This window comes from Solanum dulcamara, chromosome 6 (assembly GCF_947179165.1).
Source record: "Solanum dulcamara chromosome 6, daSolDulc1.2, whole genome shotgun sequence".
Lineage (NCBI taxonomy): Eukaryota > Viridiplantae > Streptophyta > Magnoliopsida > Solanales > Solanaceae > Solanum > Solanum dulcamara.
The window spans coordinates 4,664,218-4,679,468 of record NC_077242.1 but is presented as its reverse complement, the minus strand read 5'-3'; the positions used below and the strand labels follow the sequence as shown (position 1 = coordinate 4,679,468).

The 15,251-nt window shown below is 35.4% G+C and overlaps 1 protein-coding gene across 2 annotated transcripts; it reads right to left on the bottom strand.

Annotated features, from left to right (window-relative positions):
• Positions 1-1,816: 1,816 nt before the first annotated feature.
• LOC129893225 (citrate synthase 3, peroxisomal-like) lies at positions 1,817-14,404 on the bottom strand. Of its 2 annotated transcripts, XM_055968725.1 has the most exons (13): positions 14,033-14,404; positions 12,770-12,950; positions 12,364-12,449; positions 11,638-11,742; positions 4,462-4,524; positions 4,216-4,325; positions 3,889-4,008; positions 3,745-3,820; positions 3,544-3,617; positions 3,334-3,454; positions 2,528-2,625; positions 2,338-2,461; positions 1,817-2,257 (listed from the first exon to the last, which is right to left on the bottom strand). In XM_055968725.1, exons 1-13 carry the CDS (start codon positions 14,279-14,281, stop codon positions 2,126-2,128), a joined length of 1,539 nt encoding a protein of 512 aa, XP_055824700.1. In that variant the 5' UTR covers positions 14,282-14,404; the 3' UTR covers positions 1,817-2,125. The 2 variants fall into 2 exon arrangements, with proteins under 2 accessions (XP_055824700.1, XP_055824701.1); XM_055968726.1 differs by lacking the exon at positions 11,638-11,742.
• Positions 14,405-15,251: the final 847 nt, after the last annotated feature.

The following is a 15,251-nucleotide window of genomic DNA, read 5'->3' as shown; positions in this document are numbered from 1 at the left end:
TATATGCCAGTCACATTATTATCTGAGTATTTATGGTCAAGAAAGTCCATTGCTACTTTGTTATGTAACTGCACTGACCCAATAGACGATGAGCAAATACTTTACAGCCACACCTTTACGTAATCCACACTCGTTTCACCAAATTATTGGCTTTTTGATACCAATTATTTGGCCAAAATAGCATGTACGACATTCTTACATGTTGTGATATTATCTACTTTGAGTCAAGCTCGTACGATTTTTTAAAAAGTCTCATACCATTAAAAAAGTTACATACTTTATATATAAATAATTTTTCTTTTCAACTTTCGAGATGAGAATTAGTTCGCACATTCAACAAACAAAACTAAAAACTGTATATAACTAAAGGGAAAACTATACAGATGTAAAAGGGCGCTTCCCCTAATGATCTGGTGCAACGGGCACACATCCCCTTTTCACTTTTATTTTTGCACATTATATTAAATTTTCACTTTAATCTGTCCATTTTAATGTATTAAGAGAAAATTAATTTATTTTTTCTATTTATTCGTGACATTAATTACTCATTTTAAATTATTTTTTAAATTCATTAAAGCTATTTATCAACTAATATGAGTATCATAATAAAAAGTATATTTATTATTTTTTAAAGAGTGCAAACTTTATTGTTGACAGGTGAAATAAATGGAGTAGGTTGAATACATCAAAAATTCGTTAAATTTGTTAATAAATTTTACTTAAATACTTGAATTATGATCTTGTTACAATTAAGCACATGATCACATGATAAAATACAGACAACATTTTTTGGAAATATTTGTTCATATTTATAAACACCCATTGCGTAGATTAATTTATTGCATCTCGATTCAAGATAAATTCATGAGGAAGTGGTATTTCTTTAGGATCTACTCCAGTGTTTAAAAATTAGTTAATCGGTAAAGAGACATGTACTTGATGCCCCGCCTAAAGAGAGACCCAAACCCTAGTAGCCCTACCAAATAGTGATTCAGCATTGATTCTACAGCTTGAAACCAAGCCAAATCTTTTTTACTTATACACATCAACTTTAATAAACTAGCTCGTTGAATTAAATTACTATACATATATATATATACACACACGCGCACTTCCCAAATTACTTGACGCACTTTCCAAAAACATTCCTAGTTTGTTTCCGACCTTATTCTTCAACGATATATCGATTGGTTAAATTTGAAACAATGATATATTATATTTATACACATATATGTCTTTGGCAACTATCTTGGAAGAATAAAAGCTCACGATATTGAATAAGAGAACAATTATTTTTTTTAATTACGTAGCAAGAGCCGGAGAGGAAAAAGGGAAGGGAAATGCTACACTACTTATGGATAGGGGTAAGCATTTAGGCTGATCGGATATGAAAATTTTGATTTGAATTTTTAAATTTTCAGATCGAGAAAACTAAAGATTCAATCCAAAAAAACTCGGATTGAATTGAATCTGTTTGTTCAATATCAGATTAACTGGTTTGGAAAAAATTTCGAACTTTGACTTTCGAGCCTTTAATGTAAGGCATAACAATTAAACAAAATTTTATAAATTCAAATTTTTTTATCCAAAATAACTCAATTATCATTTATTATCAAAATAGCCATTCAACCCTCTGTGTTCCAGTTGGAAAGGGCTGAAATATATCGTTGGAAATTTACCCGTGTGGGTGACTAGAACCACTTGTTTCATCACCATGGAATGAATGTGTGTGTTTATGAGTGTGTACAAATAGAGTATAATATGTAAATATTATATAAACAATATATATAAATATATACATATCTCTAATACATAATTATACATTATAATATGAACATTATTTATCCAATAACAATACGTTACATATAAATACATATACAAGTTGAATTTTTTTTATCGCTGGTACAATTACATTAGAAGCCCTAGAAATTAACAATCTCATTTCACCTAACTATTTGCGTCATTATAACTTTCTAAACGTTGATAAAAATAAAGGCCATCTTATCATCCCTGTAATGTATTCTATATTTGACTTAATACTATAATGGACAAAGCTAAACAAGAGCTTGAAATTTTATTTTTCTACAAAATTATTCTTATGTAACGTCTAAAAGTATGAACAACTCTAGTCACCTGAACCAGCTAACCTTCGCCTGGTGGCGTTGGAGACTGATACCTGACCGAACTCATCTGTCTCGGTTGAAGGTGGTCGATCTTTGAGGGGTGTATAAGGACGCAACCATATACCAGTATACACCTGATCAAAGCGAATTAACATCATCAAAACAGAATTAACTGGATCAATTATACAGGCAAAAGGGACCAAGTTAAGTTAACCTGTGCTGGTCTCATTATCTTGGTATCAGGATCGTCCAGGGACTCGCGCCAATGTGCTAAGTAGCCAGCCATGCGAGGGATTGCAAATAAAACCGGAAAGAACTCCGTGGGAAATTCTATTGCCCTGTTACACAACAATTTATTACAGTCTAGACTTAGTTATATAAAGATTCATGTGAAGTACGCTTACCTGTAGATTAAACCAGAGTAGAAATCGACATTCGGGTACAACTTCCTTTCTACAAAGTACGCATCTGAGAGAGCGGCTTTTTCCAGAGCAACAGCAACCTGAAGATAATATTGGAGAATCTATGTATAAGATGTACTCCCCCTCTGTCCCAATCCCAATTTATATGGGATAGTTCGGATTTCGAGAGTCAAACAATTTAAGTTTGACCATGAATTTGGACATGAAATCTTCATGTTTTTTGAAATAAAATTTAAATATTTCAAAACTACATAAATAGTACAACAACAACAACAACAACAACCACCCAGTGAAATCCCACAACATGAGGTCTGGGGAGGATAGAATGTACGCAGACCTTACTCCTATCAAGGTAGGACGGTTGTTTCCTGGAGACCCTCGGCTCAGTAAAAGCATAAACGCATAAAAAAATGTTAGATAAGAATAGAAAATTAAAAGCTTTATGAGAAAAACAACAAACAAATAACGAATAGATAACAAATAAATACAAATAACAAATAACGAATAAATAAATAATGAAAGCGTCACAGATAAAATAGAGTAATCAAAGCATAGAAAGTAATAAATAATAACAGAAATCAGAAATCAAAACTACATAAATAGTACTAAGTACCAATAATTTATAATTTAAAACATTTAGAAGATAAATAAAAAAATTACGGCCAAAGATAGACTTGTGTGAATTTTGAAATCCGAAAGGTGTCATATAAATTGGGACAGAGGGAGTATGAAATAGTGGATTGAACTTTTGAAAGCATGATATCCACACGAAGACGAGTAAAGCTCACCTCAATTAAAGGATCCTGGCCAACAATAGAAAATACTTCTTCTGCTAGCTTCTTAATCACTTTTGCTCTAGGATCATAATTTTTGTAGACACGGTGCCCAAAACCAGACATCTTACGCTTCCTAGAGGAAAGGAAAAGCAAAAAGAAGTAGAAATGGTTAAATATGAATAAGACAATTTTCTTTATGATTGCTACCAGAAAATGATGCACCTGTTTTTCACGCCCTCAATGAACTCAGGAATATTGTCAATACTTGCAATCTCGCTGAGCATCCTGAGCACGGCCTATAAACCATTTAAAAACAGCATGGTATGGTCCTAGAACCAGCAAGTGCTTGGTGACGGAGAATGCTCGTTATATTTGAAAGCTCATGTAAAGGAAATTCATCATTTTAGTACATCAAAGTTGTACCTCATTTGCACCCCCATGAAGGGGGCCATACAAAGCACCAACCGCTCCAGCTATAGCTGTGTACACATCAACACCGCTGCAGAAACATTGGAGGTTATCAGTAGGCTAAATGCTTAAGCTTTTTGATAGAGCGAAAATGCCTACCTTGATGCAAGATGACGAGCAGCTGCTGTTGAGCAATTCATTTCATGCTCCGCATGTAAAATGAAGAGAACGTCCACTACACGAGCAAGTCGAGGGTTGGGTTTGTAAGACCTATTACCTCTGCATGTTCATAGAACAAATTGTTAACTTGCCAGCTTAGATCTTACATCATTAATAAACAAGAATGCCACGGACCACTACAGTCATTCTGTCTCACTGGGTAAAGAAGGAACACTAATTGCTTTTATCCAATTTAGGCATCACTTAAATTTTCTTTCCAGCTGGAGCTTGATATTGGATAGAGCAAAGTTAAGAAATAGAACGTACAATGAATCTAGCATGTACAAGAAGTTCTCTGCATAAGAAAGGTTGTTGGATGGAAGAACAGGTGGCCTTCCAGCCATCCCCAAGTAAGCAGCTGCAGCAATTACAGGTGCCTGCCAAAATCAAGTTAACAGGATGGATAAGTGCAATAATGTAAACAGCAGCCAAGGTCGTACACATTTTAAAGGAACATGAGTTCATGATTTAAGCAACCAAGACAAAGTTAAGGAAAAAGCAAATAGAAATAACCTTTCCAAGGATGCGAACTATTTGTTTATCCCTCACTTGTTTTGAATTGTATATATCTTGGCCCTGCATCAACATAAACACACATGTTTAGAGTAGCAGAGGAAGAGGGGCACGAGACAACACCATTGAAATCACAAGAAGCAAACTAATGTGACTACTATTAGACCTAGGGCTGTTCACAGTTTTGGTTAAAACCAAAACCAAACCGAAAATTTAACCAAATCGAATAAAAAAACCGACATTAAGTTTGGTTTGGTTTGGTTTGGTTTTAAATTTGAATAACCGATAATATTTGGTTTGGTTATGGTTATAGAAAAAAATAACCGAATAAATAACCGAACCAAACCGATAATTATATACTTAAAATTTATATTTATTTATATGTATAATATTAGTTTTTCATAAATAATTAAAGATATTTTATACCTTTTAATTATTAATTTAATATTAATATACTTATTTTTAAGGCCCAACAATCCAAACTCAACTCTCAAGCCCAATTATAAATTCTAATAAACACTAAACAGCGGTCCAAGTCCAACAATCCAAGCCCATTAGCCCAACTCTCAAGCCCAATTCTAAATCCTAAATTTCTAATAAGCACTAAGCACTTGAGCAGCAGACAACAACATAAAGTAAAAGTTAAAACTTTAAAACCCTAGTATCTGTTTTCCTTTTACATTTTTGTTCCTCTCACGTTGGTTTCTCACAAAGTCACAGACTCACAGTCATAGACTAACAGTGAAGGCTCAAGAGCAACCTCAACTCCTCAACCACAAGTATAAGATTGTCAAATTTTGAGAAGGTTTGTAAGGAGTTTTTCAAATTTTAAATTGATTTTAAGTTGTTTTCTTTTTTTCCTGAATGTTTAAGTTGTTTCCTTTTCTGTTTTGAACCTCTGTGGGTCGTGAGGAAAAAAGAGCTTGATAAGAATTTGAAGAATGTAGAGAGAGAATATTTGAATTATCTCGGCTAGTCATAAACCGAATAACCGAATAACCGAATCAAACCGAACCAAACCGACAATAACCAAACTCGTGGTTATTATTTTACTTGGTTTGGTTATGGTTTTAGACATTTAATAACCAATTAAATTGGTTTGGTTATGGTTTTAATCAATAACCGACCCAAACCGAACCATGAACACCCCTAATTAGACCTCCAACCCCGAGAGCTTTTTATGGCGGTTCTTCCTTCTAATGACACTGACTACTCTGATTGGGCGTGGACTGGGAAATTTCTGTAAGTAAAAGAATGTATGAAGTCGGCCCGAGAAAAAGGAAAAAATTGCCCAAGCCCATGCAAGAATGACCTCATTGTCATGGAAGCCCTTTCCTTACTCCTCAATATAGTCGTTCAATACATTAAGATTTGCAGCACCTATTCAGGAGCTGGGGAATCGGCATTCCGCCGCAGAAGGAAAAGGATATCGAATGGAAGAATTGCTGCTTTCAACCGTGAACCAGGTCCTTGCCGCTGTATGAGTGTTAGCTCACGCTCAAAACTCCTCCGACACGAGTCCTAGTAGTGGTTCTTTACCCCACTACTCCGACTATGGGACCAGACTTTCCATCCCTTCTTTGTGTTCAGGCAAAGATCATTTTATTCATCACACTAAAAGATATACAAGCTCTAAGATAAAAGATCCCTAATTTCTAAGATATTTACTAACTATGGCTTGACCTCCTTTTTATAGAAGTAGGAAGCTTAATACAAACAAACCTAAAAATAAAAAACATTATCCTACCTATCCCACCATTCTAAAAATAGTAAAGCCCTATCCGAGTGCACAATTCTATCCTAATAAAAATGAAATACATGACACACTTTATTCAAACAGAGTCCCACTAACATGTGAAGGAGCCTAACAAAATAAAAAACACGTAAAACTAAATATGTTATTGGCATGTCACAACATGTGCAAGTAGGTGGGTGAGGAGCTTGTACGCAACTTGCAAGCAGGTAGATAAACTCTTTGTAAGCATGTTGCAAGCAGGTGGATAAGCTACTTCTTGTTGTTCTACAAGCAGGTGGATAAACTACTTGTATGCATTTTGTAAGTAGGTGAATAAGCAGCTTGTAGGATGGGTGTGCAAACTTGACAAGGAAGATTTTGTGGAGGTGGAGGTAAATGGTAATTTCTAGCACATGTCATCAGGCATCATTAGACTGCATAGTGTTTGAAGATGTTGATGGCAGTCTTGTGTATCCTTCCTCTATCCGCCCGTCAGCTCCACGTCTGGTGTGCGGTCTAAAAAAAATTGATAGCATGCTTCATTTGTTTCTTGTCTTCACTGTTGATAATCTTTTGGAAAATTCCTCTTGCCTTGAGAAGAAATCTACCATGACTTTCCATCGGTAAAGGTAAAGGTGCTTAGGTATGCAAAAACCCATTTTAGCTCTTTCTTCTAGGTGTGTACCTAATTATCAAAACCCTGATTCAAAATTAAATTTGAAAAGTGACTTTGGCTAGGTGAAAGAATAAGGTCAGCTTATTCAGAGTGGAAAATTTACATCTATTGGGAAATAGTTAAGGGATTGAAAATTGATGACTAATTAGAGTTCACCTCTTGTTTGTTAACATAAAATTCTTCACAAGCCCATTGGGTGTTAGATGGTTCGATTAGTCCAAACTCTAAAGTTCTTCACATTCGTTCTTGACAAGTTGAAAATGCTCTAGGCACTTCAGCTCTAGGTTCATGCCTAAGTGACTCGCCTTCGTGGGGTTGATATTTTCATTCATCTTGAATGGGAGTTTGAATGGAAATTCGACGAAGAATTCCTCATTTAGCCATAAAGGTTTGTTGTGTTTTTTCATAAACTCTTTGTGAGATTTTGCGCATGCCTCTTCTATTAGCTGGTGTTCAATGAGAATAGCCTTGTGATTGTGGTATATAGCTTGAACTTGTCTCTGAAGACTATACCTTGTGTTTTTACCCTAAGTCGATCCTTGAGTTGTTTGTAAATATCAAACCCAATTAAGAGGCCTCTCCTTGGGCCACTAGCATCCCAAATTTATCAACCCCAAAATTGGTCAGCCTCACCCTCTATCCAAAAATGAAATCTCCCAAACCAAAAAACAATAAATAACATGTACCTCAAATTGGGGTTTCAATGCCCATGGAACAAACCTCATAATTGAGTTTGATATTTACAAATAGCTAAAGAATCGACTTATGGTAAAAACACAAGGTATAGCCTTCAGAGACAAGTTCAAACCACACAACACAATCACAAGGCTATTCCCAATCACTGAAGAAGAACAGGTCAATAAAGTTGAACATCAGTTGATAGAGTAATCATGTGCAGAACCTCCCAACGAGTTCATGAAAAAAAATAACGTTTTTATGAAAAAATGAGGAATTCTTCATCAAACTCCCATTCAAGAAGAATGAAATAATCAAGCCCACGAAGACAAGCCACTCAGGCATGAACGTGGGCAAGCCACTCAGGCATGGACTCAAAGCATCTTCACCGTTGCCAGAAAGGAATGTTGGACTAATTGAGCCATCTAATTCCCAATAGGCTTGTGAAGCTTTTTATGTTAATAAACGAGCGGGAAAAACAAGAACAAACTCCAATTAGTCATCAATTACCAACCCCTTAATCATTTCCCTCTAGATGATAAACTTCCCATCCCGAATAAGTTTGACCTTATTCTCACACCTAGCCAAAACAACTTCCTTTTCAAATTTAATCTTGAATCAGGCTTTTGAAAATTGGGTATACACCTAGAAGAAAGAGCCAAAACGTGTCTTTACATACCTAATCACCATTACTAATGAAAAGTTATGGCGTTTGGGCTCAAACCTGCACCCTCTCTCTTCTGAGAAGACATGATCAGGATTTTTCAACACATTCTCCACACATCACTGATTTATATTGATGGCATATTACTGTTCCAGACATACTTTAAAGGAGCACTTCAACCTTCTTCACCAATTCCGTTACTTAGTGAAGAAATATGGTAATGTGCTCTTGACAAAAAAGATGATTCTTGTTAAAGATGAAACTGACTTTCTGGAGATGCATTGTGTTCATAAAGCATAGAATCCAGGGCCACACATCTGCCAAGAGTTGGTCAACTTTCCTGATACTAACTTCACAGTTAAACAACTCAAGCAATTTCTCGACGTGATTAATTATGTTAGAAATTTCATTCCTGATGTCTCTACATATATTTCTCCACCTACGAAGATGCTCAAAAAGAATGCTCCAGTTTGGGGAAAGGATTAGGATGATGCAATTCAAAAACTCAAAAAAAGCAAGAAGTCAAAGACACTCCATATTCCTTTATACAAAATGAATATTGCATTGCAGACTAATGCCAACAATGACTATTGGAGTATGTCCTTTTCGAAGAAGGAGATGACCGATGGAAAATATGTGAATATGCCAGCAGGAAGTCCAAATGTGCAAAACAATACTATCATTCCACGTTCAAGGAGATTTTGCTGTAAAGAATGGACTTAAGAAGTTTGACCTCTTCCTGATTCACACAGAATTCAGAATTCTGATCGAAATGGATATGAAAGCTTTCTTAAAAACTATCCAGATAAATTCAAAAATCACACCGAATCCACATATTCTTTGATGGGCGCAATGGTTCTCTCCTTACAAATTCCAAGTAAAACACCGCAAGGAAAAAGATAACATCATGGTAGATTTCCTGTCGAAGCAAGAGAAATTTTTCAAAAATTATTCAAAGAGCAAGAGAAAAAACAACAAAGCCTGCTATCAACCTTCCTAAACCCCACACCAAACATAGAGTTGACTCATGGATGGAGAAAGAATATGCAAACTCGCCGTCAACACCTTCAAACATTGTACAGTCATTGATGCCCGATGACACGTGCAAGAAATCACCATTTACCTCCACCTCCACAAAATTATCACTTATACATATTATCGGTCAAAGTTCACCATAAATCTTCCTAGTTAAGTTTGACTACCATCTCCCCACAAGTTGCTTATCTATCTACTTAAAAAATGCCTACAAATGTCTGTAAGTAGTTTACCCACCTGCTTACAAAACAAGTATTTATCCATCTACTTGCAAAATGCTTTATAAGAAACTTATCCACCTGCCTATCCACCTACTTGCAAGTTGCCTACAAGTAGCTCATCCACCTACTACTTCCACATGTTGTCACATGCCAACAACATATTGTCTTATGTTTTGTTGGATTCCCACTTTTAAAATTTCACTAGATATATTGTTAGGATCCTTCACATGTTAGTAGAGCCTAATTCGAATAAAGTGTGTCATGTATTCATTTTTGCTAGGATAAAATTGTGTCCTCAATAGGATTTACTATTTCTAAACGGGATAGGGCTTTGTTATGTTTAGAATGATGAATCAGGTAAGATAATATTTTTTATTCTTATATTTGTCTGTATTAGACTTCCCACTCCTACATAAAAAAGGCCGAACCTTAGTTAGTTGATATCTCAAAAATTAGGGATCTTTTAGAGCTTTACATCATTTGCTTAACACACTCTTATTCTTCTATTTGGTAGGGATGAAAGTCCGGTTCCCTAGTCATAACAGTAGAGTAAGGCAACACTAGGTAAATGTGCTTGTTGTGATTTCAATGGCTTTCTAAATTTATCAAAATCAACTTGTTGCAATTACAATATTCTGATGCTTCTTACTTAACAAAGCATGTAAAATTGTTAGCGGAGTAGGACTTGTTCCTGAATTTGAGGGCGTATAGGCCACGGAGTACCCCCAAAGCTCATGTTTATCGGGAAAAGTTGTGCTACTATGATCCAATTTACTGCTTAGACCAACTTTGGCAAACCATCCTCTGGGTTGCGAAGCTGAATTTGTGGCAAACTGTCATATAGAGGATGCACAGTCCCAGTTGTAAGAAAGCAATTGTAATTCCAATGACTGATGTCTAGCTATCAATTGTCGCCAAGCAAGACGAAGCGCTAAACCGTATTTATCTATAGACTCTACTTCAAGAAAAGTCCCAACTCGTGCGGCAAAATTAGAGCAAAGTGCTGAACAAGAGTCAACTTGTTCTCCATCGCCCCCTTAGTTGAGTGATGTCCCAGTATTTGTAGCACTAATTCAATTTGTCTTCCTCCACCATAAATGAGAATCAAAGCCCTTCAACGACAAATTCAGGATTAAAAAGAAATCTCAACACCCTGTCCGCTCCACCCTTTGTTCCATAAGATGGACCCCTAAGAAGGGGGCAGAGGCAATTAAAGCTACAGATAAGAGTTGGACAGAAAAAAAAACTATGTTCTAGTCTCTTACTTATAAAGAAGCTTAGGTGTCGGCCAAACAAGAGGAAGGACCAAAAGAGATCACTAAAGAGATCAACTTTGTCAAAAGGAAACTTTTACTGTCTTTACCGAACAGTAAAACCTTCATTAAGAAAGGACGGTCAAGTGGAGTCAAGAAGGAGCAACCTTCATTAAGAAAGGACGGTCAAGTGGAGTCAAGAAGGAGCAACGTAAACTACCATATGGAATATGAGCTTTGGTTTACAGGATATGGCTTCATCTTCTTTTTACCTAAACATTCGAACAAAAACCAATAAAAGTTATCCTAACAAATCAAAATCATTAAGAAAGGACGGTCAAGTGGAGTCAAGAAGGAGCAACCTTCATTAAGAAAGGACGGTCAAGTGGAGTCAAGAAGGAGCAACGTAAACTACCATATGGAATATGAGCTTTGGTTTACAGGATATGGCTTCATCTTCTTTTTACCTAAACATTCGAACAAAAAACAATAAAAGTTATCCTAACAAATCAAAATGAACTAAAGGAACATCCAATGCAATGAACATATGTAAAGCAAAAACAGATTTTGCAAAAGCAATATATTGCCTGCAGATTCACGTATATGGAGAATGTGCCGGTGAAATAAAACATCACAATAAAGCGGAAAAGGAGGGTACAAAAGCTGGGAACTTCAAAAGTTTTGCTTACCCTAAGACCTGGATTGGCATCAGGATGAAATATAGAAAGAGCACTCATAGCACTAACAAGAACATCCAATGCAATGAATACATGTAATGCAAAAAAAAGATTTCGCTCAAGCAAATATATTGCCCCCAGATATATGCAGAATGTGTCAGTGTAAATTGTAATACAGTATCATCACAACAGAGAGGGAAAAGAGGGTAAAAAAGTGGGGAACTTCAAAATTTTGCTTACCCTAAGAGCTGGATTGGCATCAGGATGAAAGATAGAAAGAGTGCTCATAGCACTAATAAGAACACCCATCGGGTGAGCATCATGAGGCATCGACTGTATGATATCCTGCAAAACAAGATCACACCATTATCACAGCTACTCTACACTCAAAAGCATTTATATCGAAATGATTATGCAATCTCTAGGAAATACATGAGACTGTGGTCTTATATCACCAGATCTGAACATCTGGCAAAAATATATCTCAGAAGTGTAATATAGTATCTGATGAAGTATGATCTTCTTAGGGCAATTTGGTGGAACTAAGTTTTTCCTCTCCCAAGTCCCAACACTCTGGGCTCTCCTTTTATACATGTGAAGGCACTGAATGCTCACATTGCAGGTTCATGCATAGAAAAATAAGCAAGCTACCTAAAGCTAAGTTCAGACGGACAAAAGTCTCAAGAAATCTATATTAGCCACTTGACTCGTCTGGAACAGCAATTCCAGAGACCAGCAAGCTACGGGATGGGGCGAATAGACAAACATGCCTAATAGGTATATGCCCTTGGTTTTTCAGGAGTTTCATGCTCCAAGAGGCAACACTTTTAAAATAAGTAAGAAATGTAAAACAAAGAGGTTGTCACCTGTCTTTCTAAGATAATGGATAGCGTTTGAGAGAAAGACAAAATCAATATCCTAGCACACAAATTAAAGCTTTCTTGGAAGATTAAGATATGATCGTACCAAAACTCCTTGAGGAACTGCTGAATGTTGTGAAACTGCAAAGTCCCAGTCTGCTAATTGGTTCTCAGATGGTAAATTACCGTACACTGCATAATTCAAGTAACGCAATTGATAAAAATATAAACCAGCTTATGAAGCAAAACCGTGGAGCAACATAAACCAGCTTATGAAGCAGAACCTTGGAGCAACAAACACTTCTAAAGATAACAAGAACAATGACTGAAATTTACAAAAAGGAGTTCAAGAAATCTGATTATGCATTAGAAGTGAGGCTTAAGAATCTGATTTCTGTATATTTTATTATCAACACTACTGAAATTAACGAAAAGGAGTTCAAGAAATCTGATTATGCATTAGAAGTGAGGCTTAAGAATCTGATTGTGTAAATTTTATTATTAACACTTACTCAAAAGATAAGCCACTTCTAAGAAGGAACTTCGCTCGGCCAACTCTTCAATTGGGTAACCTCGATACCTGAGAATCCCCGCATCACCATCTATGTAACATATGGATGAACGAACGGGTGCTGTGTTGAGATAGCCCGGATCATAAAGCTTGAGACCCTTATCATTGTATCCAGTAGTAATCTACATAACAAATTAACAATTATATCAGATGTAAGATACTTCCAATAAAACATAAGGATGATAGAGGAGACACATGATCCTCGTATCACAAGAAATTTTTTCACAGAATAAGTGAACAACCACACACATTGGTAGTGAAATTCCTTGTCTTAAAATTGTAGGGACACACATGTTTAAGTTTATTCTCGGTACAGTCTTAAGTATTATGAATTTATACGTTTAATGAGAACTCCGAAAATAAAAATATTGACTTCCTAATGTAGTTTGCACAAAGTACAAGAAAGTAATTTTGAACTATTTAAGTTATAAAGTAGGACCAGTTGAAAATCAACCTGACTTGATCAATTTACATGCCATGCATCCATACTTGATTTATGTTGTTAGTTTTGCTAATTTTATGATCATTGATGGATTTAGTTATGAATATGTTTTTCATGTTATTTATTTATGCATAAATCATTTTTATTTTTCAGTTATAATTGATGGGCCTTATAGGTGAAAAGGTGCCTCTTCTAAGGAAGCAACTCTTCAATTATGCCTCTTTAGAAGAGATGTCAGAATATAAACGTTGTGGTCTTACAACTAGTTATCAAGCCAGAGAAGATCTTCAACAAATTATCTCCACAATATAATGGATCCAGATTAGTATTCATCCTTGACTATTGATTTAGATGTGATCTTTTGTGAAATGTGTAAAGTTCTCATCATCAAGTTCCAACAGATTTTGACTTATTTTTCTTATCATTAGTAACTCGGCAATCACTGGTTCTGTGGCTTAATTTTTCATTGTTCCAACACTTAGCAATATTGTTTTTGTAAGATTTGAAACCACTTTGTTGTTTTCAATAACTCTCACTTATGTGAGCTTCGCATAACCAGTCCCAAGTTCGGTTCAAAATAAAATAAAATATGATAGCGATGTATTACGAAAAAATAGACATAATTTCATGAATTTTCTAAAACATTGAATTGCCAGAATAGAACTCTGCTTTAGAGCAGAGTCATCATAACCGAAAAACTTGACAATAGGTAATCAGCATCCAACAAGCTGTAAAATTCGGAAAAAATAGAGGCTTACTTACTTTCTTAAAATCGGTGGCTTTAATAGTGCCTTCCTCGGTAACCGGAACCTGGTACTTCTTACCGGTCCTCTCATCGATAATTTTCAAGGCGCCTTTCAGATTAGGCGGTGGCGACACGGCAGCGGACGATGCGGATACAGTGGAAGTTTCCAGAACTGGGGAGGGGGAGGAGGAGGAATCGGCGGCGAGATGAGCTGTTATTACCGATAACCGATTTCGAGCAACAGCTGAAGATTTTCCGCACTCCATTATTATTGTTATTACTACTAAATTCTCTCGATTCAGTTATTTGTGATCCTGCAAATGCACATTCTATGTATCCCTTTATATTATGAACAAAAAAATTGGAAATCTTGTTATGTGGAAGTTCATTTTCTAAGCACGTGTAGTGCTTGATGTAGCTCCAACAAGTTAAGTTATATCCATTACTTGGCGTTTTAATTTTCGTAGAGCAATTCGGTGTAATTTGGCGCTAGTGCACACATATCCATTTTGAAAGTCGTGTCTCAATTTACTAATTTAAATCAAACTTTCTACTACTATTTATTTGTGCAAATGAACCTGGTTGGTAGTTTATCAATTTGATTTATTAATGATTAATTTGTAGATATGTTAAATTATTATAGAATTATTAAGATATTGATTTATCGGTTATTAATTAATTAGTTGGTGAATGTTATTGATTTAACACAAAAAAAAATCATTGAAGATCACTTATAAATAGGGTGACAAACCAAATGAATCATACACATACGTTGAAAGATTGCATCTTGCTCAAAAACAAACACTGACACATTGTAGAATAACCGAGAGTTTGAAACAACCAGAAATAAAAATGTGAGACTAAATTCTAAGTCAAGAACGACTTTATATATTGACAACAACAACAACCCAGTGAAATCTCACAACGACTTTATATATTGAATGGAATATAATTTATTAATACTATGGGGTTATTGGTTAACCCTTAAGAAAAAAATCAAACCATTAAAATTCGATAAGCCAAAATCATTAACTGAAAAATCAATAATTCATTATTAATAAATCAATAACTTTTTTTCAATTTATATTATCGATTTTGAACAAACCTACTTTTAACCTACAGGTCGCAAGTTTAGTTTTGACAACGCAAAACTTTCGATGTACGTGTTTGAATTTTAATTCGCTAAGGCCAAACTTCAAGAATATATGTAAGTATCGATATATATGCTTGAATTCG